Source organism: Chelonia mydas, chromosome 3 (assembly GCF_015237465.2).
Source record: "Chelonia mydas isolate rCheMyd1 chromosome 3, rCheMyd1.pri.v2, whole genome shotgun sequence".
Classification (NCBI taxonomy): domain Eukaryota; kingdom Metazoa; phylum Chordata; order Testudines; family Cheloniidae; genus Chelonia; species Chelonia mydas.
This window is the reverse complement of record NC_057851.1, coordinates 136,414,461-136,427,733: the sequence shown is the minus strand read 5'-3', so window position 1 is coordinate 136,427,733 and position 13,273 is coordinate 136,414,461. Positions and strand designations below refer to the sequence as shown.

The 13,273-nt window shown below is 40.8% G+C and overlaps 1 protein-coding gene across 2 annotated transcripts; it reads right to left on the bottom strand.

Annotated features, from left to right (window-relative positions):
• Positions 1–485: 485 nt before the first annotated feature.
• LOC102947814 (cytochrome c oxidase assembly protein COX20, mitochondrial) lies at positions 486–10,784 on the bottom strand. 2 transcript variants are annotated; one of them, XM_037895349.2, is made up of 4 exons: positions 10,758–10,784; positions 2,880–2,994; positions 2,674–2,737; positions 486–1,961 (listed from the first exon to the last, which is right to left on the bottom strand). In XM_037895349.2, the coding sequence occupies exons 1-4, from the start codon at positions 10,767–10,769 to the stop codon at positions 1,820–1,822; spliced, it is 333 nt and encodes a 110-aa protein (XP_037751277.1). In that variant the 5' UTR covers positions 10,770–10,784; the 3' UTR covers positions 486–1,819. The 2 variants fall into 2 exon arrangements, with proteins under 2 accessions (XP_037751277.1, XP_007058017.1); XM_007057955.4 differs by lacking the exon at positions 10,758–10,784 and adding an exon at positions 10,422–10,640.
• Positions 10,785–13,273: the final 2,489 nt, after the last annotated feature.

The window sequence follows — 13,273 nt, the reverse complement described above, 5'->3', positions numbered from 1 at the left end:
GAACCGGGATTAGTTGTGTGTGGCAGCTGACCTATGAGTTTGCACAGATTCTCTGGTCAATGGAAGATTTAAGGAAGAAAGCAAAGTACTTTATAAGGTTACTTGAGTCCTGCAGAGATTATTTCGTACTTTATACAAAAATCTCTTAAAACAAGAAGCTCTCTTCCTGAATAAAATCCATTTTACTGTTGTTTTTCCCATACAAGATCAGAACAGGAGAATTCAACCACACAGGAAGCGAAGAGAAGGATGGAAAGGAAAAATAGGATTTTTTGGTCTGTTGGGAGAGTAATCTATGTTTACTTAATTTTTAATTTTAAGTAAGAGACACTGTAAGCTTGTCAATGCTATCACAGGTAATAATTTTAAAGAAAAAAAGTGCTTTGGCACAGACAAGGTGTTTCCTGAATTAGAATGCATTAAAAAAACGGTGCGCTGGTTAACATCCAGAAGGTTTTTGTGTAAAACTTCCCTCAGGATCAAGCGATTTATAAAGTTATTATAGCCCTGAGGTTCAAATAAATCCAAACCCCTTTCAGTCTACAGGGTAATAAGAAAAAAAAAAAAGTGTATTTTACTCACTAGAAAGGATGAACTACTTTGGACCAAAAGTAGTCTATGGGGTAATGCACTTTAAAAAGAACAATACAGGGCTTGATTCTATGAGGTACAAAGCACCCTCATCACTGACATTAATTGCACAATATAGATAAGCACGGTGTACAAACAAACAGAAACCCTGAATTAGAGTGAAGTTTCAACAATATACTACTGCTAAACAATACAATACCATCTCCAGGGGGTTGTAATACAGAACAATTCACAGTGTTGTTTTTTTTAAAATAAATTTATTACATTTTTTATGAGATACAGAAATGATAAATTGAGGGTACAGTTTCAAAACACCAATTTTACAATATATTGTGCATATTTCAAAATAAACTATTGACCCAGCAGTGGTTTATGTAATTAATCAAGGCAAGCAGGTACCTCTCTACCCAGTTATTAAACTGTAAATAGTACAGGCTACGGCAAAGAAGTGCTCTAAGAGGAAGACTGGGACTTATGAGATAAAGTATCCCAAACATAAGGTACAAAAGAGTAGCAAATAGCCCTCTTGAAGAGTTATTAGTAAATTATTTCATTTTTAGTTTAAAGAACATCCCATCTTTATCCTCAATTTAAAAGTGTCTATTAACGGTCTTAAAGCCAACATCACTAGTAAAAGTTGCCCATTATTCTGTATGTTTCACAGAGATAAGAGGGATCTTTACATTATTCATTTTGTTTCAGTCAACCAGATTAATATTTTTTATTATAGTAATTACTAGGAATAATTTTTCACATTAAAGAACATGAAACAGCATAGAGATATAAATTTCACTTCATTTTAAATAATTTATAAAGATCTTGTTTAGATATGGGAAAATTATTATAGCCTGGATTAATCTTTTATTGTAAAATAATGCCAAAACCTCTAGTCATTTTTGAAAAGCTACGCAGCATTGTTCTAAACAATTCTGAAACATTGTTATTAATCATCAGCAATTAAATGTATCATTTTCAAACACGATGGGCCAGAAACTGGAAGGCCATCACTGATTTGTATATAAATGTACACAATTTTTAAATCTATACACAACCCTAACATTTGTTAGGGCCTTCTTTAACAGACTGAGTAGTTTGAGTCCAGCAGGAAAAATATTGTGTGGGTTATCAGTTTTGTTCTCATCCCACACTTACAGGCAGAGCGTACCTTTGCACTTCCATTTTAAGATGCCACAGGTTGTATTTGACCGTTGGGTTGCTCTGTGATAAGCTAAGAATTGCTTCCTTGATTGCCGTTTTGTTTTCTTTCTGGATCAAACACACTACTTTCATATAAGATCTTGTTTCTCATCCCTTCTTGAATAATTCTTTGCTGGATCCTTAGTTTTGCATGATTGTATCTGCAATATATCCTTAAGGAAGAAAAAAAACAAAGTACATTTGAAAAAAATCAACTGTTCAACTAGTTAAAATGTATGAACTGTAAATTCTACACATCATAACTGGACATTATACAAGCATTTATGTAAATATTAGCACAGCTGCTAATTCTCTAAGACATGGTTCTACAGCCACTTTCCACAAGGAATTATGTGCAAGCAGCTACAGAACTGGTTCCTAAACATATAATTCTTTTGTACTTTTAAAGATCTGGATTTGGTCCTGATCCTGCAAACACTTGCACACCTGCATAGTTTTAAACATGTGAACAGTCCTTATTGATTTCAGTGGGACTATTTATGTACCTAAAGATAAGCACATCTTTAAGTGTTCACAAGATTATGGCCTAAGTTACGATTTTAACTGAAAGTGGGAGGAAACAGAGACATGAAGAAAGGAAAGGACAAGAGGACTGCATGGTCTCTTGGGAGACTAAGCCACATGTAGCAGAATGCTTTTTTAAATTTAATTTTAATTAAAAATATGAAGTCCAATAGCTTAAGGTTTATGAACATCCTTGCAAAAATAAGTTTTGGTAATGAATTTAAAGGAGAGGAAGGAGGCATGGCTAGAGTCATGAAGGGTCTTCCAAGAAGAGTATGAAAGGTAACAGAGGACGGCACAGGAATATATGTACAAATCTGCAACACTGGTCTGTCAAAATTCAAGAAACATCTTATATACCAGCATCCTAAGGTTGTCAAAACAAAGCCTCCCATTCCAAAGTCAAAAGATCTTCTAACTCTACCTGAAAGAGAACAAACAAAAAACAGATAAAAGTAGTTTGGATAATTGTTTTCATTATTTCTCTCAACTAGCAGAACAAAATCAAGCAGAAAAATTAATCTCTCTTGCTGAAGAAATACAGGAAAACAATAAAAAACACTCACTGGTTGCTAAAAAATGTCCAAGGCCCACAACTAGAGAACCCAGTGACCCATAGAGTATTGACTCTCGTGCACAGGGAATATTTTGGACATCAAGGATTCCTAGGAGCTTAAAGGTCTAGAAAAAAAAAAAGTAGTTACATTATGACAATATCTTAATTCAGATAATTTTTTAAAAAAGAAATAATACATTAGAGTTGTATTCTCCATCCCTCTTTCTGATTTTCAGACAAAAAACAAAAAAAAGTGGTCCCCTATAGATTCAGTCGTTAGCACAAAACAGTTAATTTGTTGTTGGTTTTATTTTAAATACCCCATAAGACTCATTATTTTCAGCTATATTTGTTTTTGTGCAAATAATGCACTGGTCCTACAAAACATGAGATTGTGAAAGTAGACGGAGCCAAATTAATCCCAAATCTATCCTGTTAGTCCACTGACTGCTACTGAATTATGTCAGGGATGAATTTGGCCCACTATGTAATTCAATGATATAAAGTAAACTCTGAAAATTTTACAAATATTCATTCATTATAAGCAATCATCAGTGCCTTCGGAAACCAGACTGGGGCTAATAAAGTGATTATACATTTGCTAACTAGTTCCATCACTTCAATCTAAAATCTAGAAAAAAAGATACATTTCCATGCAGAGGCGCCAATCTCAACTCTATCACAAGGCTGACTTGATCCCCCTTTAGTGTTTGTGTGCGCGCAAGGGTGCATGTGTATACACACACACACACACACACACAGCACCACGGTATCTTTCAGATTAGGGTTGTCTCCATGACAACTAAAACGTGGTCAAACTGAGGAAGTATTTTTCGAGATTAAGACTTAAAATGGCTCAATTCTGAGATGTCTGCATCCTACCTGCCCAAGAGAGTCACATTACCCCACAAAATTTGAGACATAGGTAGACTCTGGACATGGGCTAATGCAAGAGGAAGCGTTCAGGAAACAGGAAAGTAAAATGTTTTGTATTATTCAAAAGCTAGAGAATGATTATTTCATGAAAAAAAAAAAATGGCAAACCCCCCCCCCCCCCCAAAAAAAAAAAAAAACAAAAAAAAACGGTGAAGAATATTCTTGTCATCCTCCAAACCCACCAAGGCCAATTTTCATCTTTAGGTGCCTAAACACCTTTTAAAAAAAATCTGCCCTCAAGTAACTTGCTAAAGGTTATAAGGGTATTTGTGGTAGAGCTGGAAACAGAACCCCAATTTCTAAGTTTCTAAATTAATTGACTCATGTCTACCCACCAGACCATACAGGCTCAAACAAGTTGCTTTATATTTCTTTAATTGGCCAACTGCAAAATAAGGAGAATATTTACCCACTCTGTAAAGTGACTGGAGATGTACAGATTAAAAAGATCTATGTTTTTCAGAGGCATTATCTTGAAGCATTGAAATTCGAAAAATTAGTGAGGAGGGCTTTGAGAACTAGTATATTAAGCATTATATGTTTAGTTAACAGACCAAGGTTCTAACCCTGATTTTGACACTTAATTTACCGAGATGTTTTAAAGCATATTTTACCATCATTCAGCTTTTAGTTATGTTGTGCTGCACATGAACATGTGACTAAATCACACAGAGAACATGTGTATCTTTGTCAGGCAGGCACTGCAGGAGACAATTTGTTTCGGCAGCACTACTCACACCACAATCCTTTAATATAATAATCTGATGACCAGTCCATCCCATTTAAAATTGTAAAAAGCTATATATCTTCATTTACATTCACAAAAGAACAATAGTATGTCTTTTACAAAATCCAAAAAGAATTATGTTTTTAAAACATATGTTCTTACAGAAATGCATATTTCAACCACAGAACAACCTTTACTCTGACCAAAAATAAAAATAAAATAAATAAATAAATATCACTCTTGTCGGTAATCATTAACACAATCCTATGGGGGAAAAAAAGTGTTATATATGTAGCCGAGGGCTTCTAAGGGAATTGAGCGCCTACTACTCTTAGATCCCTTTGAAAAAATCAAAGCAATAAACATTATTGAATATTGATCAGCCTCAAATGCTGGTCCATATACATAAAATTTACCCAAAACTGATAGCTATTCACTTTTCTATTACATTAGTCTCCAACAGTAATTAGAAGTAACATTACCAAAAGAAAAACATCTAACAATTTGCAACAGATTATTTTAGATTTATAAAAGCCTCTACAGGCATCTTTAGAGCCTCTGCTCTGAATATAGTTAACTGATAGTATTTCCTACTTAATAGTATTCTTCCAAAAAAATCTATTTAGATACCAAAATCAAGATGAAAAAATATGCATAAAAGGCCCCGAAAACGCATGGCTCAGAGTTAAGGGTGCTATTGTTGTGATGAAATCTGCATTTCCTGCAGATAAAGAATGTGTTTGTTCATTATGAAGGTACATTTCTGTCTTTATTAATTCTCTTGCTTTTAAATCCTTAGATTGTACATATGTTATGATCAATAGCTATGTTGTCACTTAGTATCTTTAGGTTTTTATTTTTTTTAAGTTATTTTTTAATTTGGAATGGTACTGTTCTTGAACACTTTAGATATATCACTGAGCAGGGCTTCATTCCAGCTCCAAAATATACAATGCCACATCCCATCTCTTTCAAGGAGTTTTGTTTTCTTAACAGAAAAAGAGTCTTAACTCAGTCCTCACTTTCAGTTCTATCTCACTCACCGGCCTCTCACAGCTTCCCAGTTCTGCCCCCTCTTTTGGGCAGCAGCCTCAGGGCTGTCTCCCTGAGGATCTGGCTCTTTGCTCCAGGAGACCTACCATTGGAGTTAGCTCCATTCCACTGTGGCTTCAGCCTCTCTCAATCAATCACCCTTCTACCTCCTGCCCACTAGCAGCTTTTTAGGATCAGGTGTATTCAAGCCCCCCTTTAATTGGGTGGACTGGACTCACCTGCTCTGATCCAGGGGAGCTGGGCCTCCATAGGAACCAACTATCCTGTGCAAGATGGTACAGAAGATGCTATGCTATTGTATTACTTTTGAGAGACGTAATTTAGGTTCTTATGCAACACTTACGACTAGTATTAGACAGCCTGCATACATATAAGATTATAGTTTGTACACAACTCTATCAAAATCTTTTGCAGAAAGTTTAAATACATAAATGTCAGTTGATTTAGGACCAAATCTACTCATGCAACTGAGATAAAAAGGAGTTGGCCCTTACTCATGTATTCTCATCAGGAATAATTTCAGCAGCTCATATGTGGAAAAAAATCATTTGAGTTGCTGTTGTTTGCAAAGACTGTATCCACACTATGTATATGCTGCATGATGCATACTTTCAAAATAGTATTTCAACTACTGTTATACTGAAATAATTTGCTTACAACTCCAACACCAGAAAGTATGGATGTTACGGAAGCTGATCAGTTTGTCCAAAAAAATATGAAAAAAGAGACAAGCCCATACATAATGTTTACATGACAAAATGCTCTGTGAAAAAATCTTATTATTTCATTTTTCAGGTCATCCTTAGTTATGTTTAGTACCTTATTCCACAAGCAGTTCCACTGAAATCAGTAGGCCTACTAAGAGAACCGTATTGGTAAGGATAGCAGAAATGTCTCTATAAGGCTTCATTATGTAAGGTATTGAGCACCCTCAATATCCACTGATGTCAAAGGGAGCTGGAGGTGGTCAGCACCTCACAGGAGCACATCCCTTGTCACAGGATCAAGGCATTCAATTTCCATTACAAGATTTTCTGTAATGAGGACATGCTACAGAAAAAGTAAAAACCTTTCAAATACACAAACTTCTTATACAAAAATTATTGCTTTACATAAGTCGGTATGTAAGAGAAGTAAAGAATTTGTCTAAGAGGCTTTGTCTGTTTAGCAGATATTTCTCTTGGTAAAGAGAAAGCGTAGACTGTCGGTCCTTCATCAGTTGAGACTGAGCCGATCACAACACATCTTCCAATTTTCTCTCGCTCTGGCCATCCTTCGCCATGCTTGTCCATATCTCCTTGTTAGGAAATCATCCCACCTCTTTGGAGGCTGACCGCGTGGCCGTTTCTGCTCTCACAGATACCACTTGGATATAGCTGCGGTCCATGTAGCTGTTGTCGCTGAGTCGGGCCATATGTCCCACCCACTGCATTTTGCTGAGCCTGCTTTCAACAAAAACGTCCCGCACTCCAGACTGCTGCCTACTTATATCGTTGAGGATGTAACTGCGGAGTGAAATGCCCAAAAATGTTCGTTCCATCGCCCTCTGTGTGACAGACAGTTGATGTTCTTCAGTCTTTGTCATCGACCATGTTTCGCTGCCATATAACATCGCTGGAAGCACAGTCGAGTTAAAAAGATTCGCACTAGTTGTTTTGCTGATCTTTCTTGGAGGATGTCCTTGATGTCACTGAATGCACACTATCCAGTTTTTTTTCTGCACGACAGTTCGCCTTTCTGATCGTGGCGCATGTTAACTTCCTGGCCCAAATAAACGTATTTATCAACCTCTTGGATCTGCTCTCCTCCAAGAGTTATTTGGGTTCTTGGCAGAACATATGATTTCATGTATTTTCTTTTCCACCAGTTCATTTTTAATCCGAATTGACTACTTTTTGCGTTCAATTCTTTAAGCATTCTCTCAAGCTGGGCTGTATTTTCAGCTACCAGCACTATATCATCTGCGAACCTGAAATGGTTGAGCCACTCGCCGTTGATATTAATCCCGCCTTTCAAGTCTGCTCATCGAAAAACCAATTCAAGACAGGCTGTGAATAATTTGGTGAAACTGTTTCTTGATGGGGATTCGGAGGGGATGTAAGAGAAGTAAAGAATTAAAGTAAAGAGAAAGCATGTTAATTTAATAGATTAACTTTCTAGTGTACAGATTTTTGAACAGTCTGAAATAGACTGTCTAGTAGTACGAGGCACAGATTACAACACAGATGAAAAGGGGAAAAAGAATAAGGGAAGAAAGAAATAACATTTTTAAGGTGTTACTTTTCCTGTCACTGTATATGACAGACAGTAAAGCCTTACACAATGAAAAACCTATGGAATTCTCAAAATATCAACATGAAAAATACTGGTCTTCAAAACTGTAGGAGAAAAGGTGAGACCACCATTTCTTTGGTTAATTAAAATAATTAATTAAAAACAGAAAGAGGACAGGAAAAGGTAATTTTAAGTTGTTAAATGTGTGTTTCTGGAGACCTGAATAGCTGAATTGGTTGCCGAACTTTCTGAAGTTACCACAGTGCAGTGAAAAAACTTTCAAAAGACTTGTACCTAAAAGGTCCCCTTAACAATTATTCTTAAGTGTGGACACCTCTTAATGAATATTCACTTAGGCCCTAATTTTGCAAGCTGCTCTGCACAAGTGGCGGCCTGTGACTATCAGAGTTCCACTGACTTCAGAGCAGCTAGCAAGATCGGCCTTGGTTGACAAGACCAGCAATTTTCAGGGTCCACTGCAACTATAAATTGCCTGCTTAAACAATGTCTGCAGCTCAGGTTAAAGTAATCATTGTCTGAAACTAGTCCTAAAGCAGAGAACAGGGATTCTCAATTTTTTTTCATAGTTGTGGTCCACACAATAAGTTTCATGGACCATCTCCCCTTCCACTCTGAATTGTAGGGACTGTGATTGCATAACATTCCTGTGACAATTAAATCACCTGATTAAGTGGAAAAGAGATATTAGGAAAGCATCTACTGTATTTTTAGCTATCTTTAGTACACTTCACCAGCTGGAAAGAAGAATGAAAGCCAGCACCATATGACCTAGCAACCTCTGTATTTCAGCAGGAAGTACTTCAGCAGACCACAGATTTAGAACCTTTGTCCTAGAGTAGTTATATTCAATTAAAATTAACTGGAAGTAAAATTTAAGAGCATGTAAGAAGCTTCAATAAAAATGTAATGCATTTTAATACAAAAATATTTTTGGTAAACAATATGCTGCATATGTGTACACAATGGTGCCATCCATTAAAAAAAGAAGACAAAAAAAAAATCACAGGAAACCTTCAAGCTCCTTCAAATTCCCATGAGTTTTTCCCATCTGCTTTTCAATGGTTGACACTGCATCATGGCAATCACCAGGGTCTTCAGAATCTAGAAGAACCCTAAATCACATCCCATAGAAACATCTGTGGGGAAGGGGATCTGGCCATCTTCATTCATGTCTTCCCCCGACACACATCATCCCTTGGATAGGTTACCATCCCCCCAAAAGGAGGACATGGGTCTTGTCCCAAACCTGGCAGATTCCAGGGGCTCCTTGGGATGCCCTGTACCTCATCAGCATCTTGAAGGTAGGGCAGCTCCACTGGAGCCTTGGTACTAAGAACTCTTACCTTACAACGTATGTCACCTGTGCATGTTCTACAGAAAAGATAATTAATACAGCAGAGACTGTGACATATATTAAATATATAAAGGATCCCAGTCACCCAAAGAGCCACACCCAGATCTAAGGGAGAAGACAGTCAGGTCCAAGAGAGCACATGACATTTACCAGCATGTACCTTCTTTGCTTTTTAGTATTATTGGTTATTTTAGAATATTCACATATAAACTGTATGCATAAGAAATAGGCTTAGAAAGAGTAGATTTTATTGGTATGCATCAGTAAACACTGATTTCACTGTACATACAAATTGATAAAAAATTCTATCAATAATAACTGAAATGTACAGTTAAGTATGAAAAGTGCTGCTTGAGAACTACATTTTAATTTCAGGATATTCACTGTGTTTATTTTACCATGCCATGTTGACAATTTGTGTTTTAACAGTTACAAAGCTTTAACTTTTTGAATTGCAACATCAATCATCATAAAATAATTATCTGGGCCTGCCCTAATTTCCTGCAATTGTGAACATTAAAATAGATACAACTTTTTACAAATGCTTAAAAACCCCTAGCCATATTATCGGGCAAAATTATGAAAACCCAAATCACGGACTTTGGAAGCCTAGGTAGGAGGCGATCGCTGCAGCCGGGGAAAGGCCGGCCCGAGCCCGGGTACTGACTTGGCAACCTTGAGAAGGCCCCTGTCAAGGGCAGGGGATCTAAAATTAGCTTTGGCAGCCCCGCGGTGAGTGGGAGCTGGGCGAGGCGCGTCACTCCCGGCGCCTGCCCCGGCAGACCCGCAGTGACACCCGGCCGGGCTCCCCGAGCGGCAGCCCTGCATGGTGGAGGACCCGGCTCTAGGGCAGGGGCGGTGACAGAGCGGACGCGGCTCCCACCCAGGGCGCCGCAGACACGAGCAGGGCGCCGCCGCCTGTCTGTGCGCTCACTCCGCATGGATCAGGCACTGGCCGGGGGCCTACGCCCCACCCCGGGGCCCCAGGGACCCGCCCCGGCGAGGGGGGGAGGGGGAAGAGCTCGGCCCTCCAGTGCAGCCGCCACCTCGCGCTGACGGGGGGGGACGGGACCCAGCCACTAGCGGGGTGGGCAAGGCCCCTCCCCCACTTGCTCCGGGGAGGTGCCGGCTCCCGACGAGCCGAGCCCACGAGGAGAAGGCGCCGCTCTGCTCTGCCCCCCCCTTACCTTCTCCGAGCCGGGCTCACCCTCCCCCGCCATGGCTGTGTGCTCACAGCGCCCTCCTCACGCTACCAGTAAGGCCGAATCGGGCCGTGTGTAAAGTACGAGAGAAAAGTGCCAGCGGAGCCGCTCTAGCCGCCGCGCCCCGCCTCATCTCTATGGTGCCCGAGATGAGCGCGCCGGGCGCCATTTTAGGTATAGCGCTGAGAGATTCCAGCAAAATCCTTTGTTCACTGAAATGGGTCACAGAGCAGCGCGGGGGCGCGCGCGCGAACGCGCGCGGCTCCCCCTTCCCCAACCCAGCCGCTGTGCGCGCGCGCACGTTCTCGCTGAGTCTCTTACCCGCACAGACATACGCAACGCGCACGGGAGCGGCTTGGGCTGGGGCTGGTGTCCCCGAGAGACGTGACAGAGCTGCGGGAGCGGGGAGATGGAGAATAAAATGGAAGGCGGAGATCAGCCCTTCCCTGAGACGGGGACACAGACCTAGGGGCCAATATTGGCCAGTGTTTAGTGTCGCCTCACAACGGGGGTGCAGCGGGCAGCAGCACTTCTGGACACACACACCCGCCCCAACAGAGAAAAGCCTCCAACCCCTCTCAAGGGCGTGAGGGGAAAGTGACACAGCCGCTTTCTACATCTCCCTTCCAGCCTCAAAGGCCCATTTCTGGGGTCTCTAAGCCCCAGTCCCTGCAGTAGAAGTTATGCCATCAAAGTTATCTAATTTGCAGTTTATGTAATTACGACCTTGTAATATGCTTGGTGTGCTGTACAATACATAAGATGAAGCTAGGCCTTGCCCCAAGTTAACAACCAGCTCCAACTTCTATTGCCACCAATGCAACCTGAATTACTAAGAGTGTTAAGAGGCACTAAAACCCAAAAGAGTAAACATGCTAAATATGCTGGTTGAGCAATGACTAAGTGGAGAAAGAGGGAAAGTGATGCATAACCATATATAAATAACTGAATGATGTGAACACTGTGGAAGGAGAGGGATTATTTAGAGTTACAATGGGAAACAACTAGGAATAATGGGATATGATGAAGAGAAAATGTACCTTCAGAATGAAGTAAAGCATCCTGACAGTGAGATTTACTAGAATAGACTCTTAACTTGAATTGTTTTTCAAGGCAAGTGCTGAAGTACTATTGGTTGGGACCTTTCCAACTAAATTAGGCAAAATACAAGCAAATGTACAATAGGAAATGGTTATGAGGTGGTTCATACTGTAATTGGTCTTTTCCATCCTTAACTATTATTACGTTATATACATGTAAGCAGTGTCAGGATGAGCTCCACCCTGACATCTGGTGGTGAGGTGTGGCAAGTTGTGGAAAAGAACTTCAGGGGCCGATCTCATTTGCATAGGCACACCCACCCCACCTAGAATGAGGCCATAGCTGCCCAGATGGTCACTTTGGCTGCCGTGGGATCCCCAGTGTCTCTGTTATTGGGGCAGGAAGAATAAATTGTTAGTACCCTGATTACGGGTACTGTGCTTGGAACTGTACTTGGCCTTTTGTTATGATAGAGGGACCCACCATCAACAAAGTAGCACTCGCTAGGCAAGGGTCATGGGTTCCAAAACTCTGTGAATTGAGAGAGGTGGGGACAAGTATTAATACTTGGTGGTATGGGCCCCTTGGTAAGGGCCTTACATGGTAATTGCACTTCCTCCTCTCTCCACTGTGGAATATCAGAGCTAATTTTGATTCCATTAGGAGTCTAGTTACAGGCTGCTGAGCTCACTTTGGGCTAATGGTGCACCAGCAATGAGGCTCCCCACTACAAGCTGAATTCACCTAAGAGCTGAAATCAGTGAGCGTGGGGTTAAGTAGTGGGGGGGAGCCTGAAGATATATTGTGGAGCAGTTTGTGGGATGGCTGGAGTGCCTTGTGGACAGGCTGGTGGAGCGGTTCATAGGACAGTGGGCGCTGCTTGTGGGATGCGAGCGGAGCAGTTCGTGGGGTGGCGGGAGCTGCTTGTGGGGAGCGGAGCCGAGTGAAGCAGTTTGTGGAGCAGCTGGTGGAGCGGAGCTGTGGGGCGGTCAGCTTCAGATCATGTAAAGTGCCCCTTACCTCTCTCTTCCCCCCCCCCCCCACCTCCACCCAGGTTGGGAGGTAAAACTCTGCAGATAAACTTTCCAACTCTGGGGCTGCCCTGCCCAGGGACAGAGACTTTTGGGTCATTGGACATTTGGGACTTTGGGTGATTTGGGGTTGCTGGACTCAAGAACCAAAGGGAAAGGGCATGCCCCAATTTGCTTGGGGTGGGTTTTTTGCTCATGGGTTGTGTTATGAATCCTGTTGGTGGTGTTTCCCCAACATAATGCCACATTGTTTCTCTCTGTTATTAAAAAGCTTTTTGCTACACTCAGACTATGTGCTTGCGAGAGGGGAAGTATTGCCTCTTGGAGGCACCGAGCAGGGGTGGTATATATTTGTCCCAGGTCACTGGGTGGGGGCTCGAGCCGGTTTGCATTGTCTTATTGGAATGGAACCCCTAGATACTGAACCCGGCCCTTGTTGCTGCCAACTCTGACAGGCAGAAGGGTTACATACATATGAAAACAATAACAGTAGTATTTGCGGAGATAAATAGAGATAAACTTTTTAACCCTGTTGAATGACATAGAACAGAGTTTTCCAATGGGACAGAATGGAAATATTGAAGCTATTTTGCTTTAAGGAAAATAGAGGTTCACTCTCATAGACAATGAATTGTTGGGAGGATTCATTTTAGGACACCACAATTGTATGGAGATTCATTTTAGGACATTTTAAAAATTAGAATCCTCTCCTTCTTGGTGATGAAGAACTGTGTTGTTTCAACAAAACATTTGTAATATTGCTTA

Coding starts and splice junctions, on each gene's coding strand:
- LOC102947814 (XM_007057955.4), bottom strand. CDS start 10,454: ATGGCGGGGGAGGGTGAGCCCGGCTCGGAGAAG. Junction 2,995..10,421: donor GTGAGCCCGGCTCGGAGAAG/GTAAGGGGGGGG, acceptor TTTTTTTTCTAG/ACCTTTAAGCTCCTAGGAAT. Junction 2,738..2,879: donor TGGACATTTTTTAGCAACCA/GTGAGTGTTTTT, acceptor GTTCTCTTTCAG/GTAGAGTTAGAAGATCTTTT.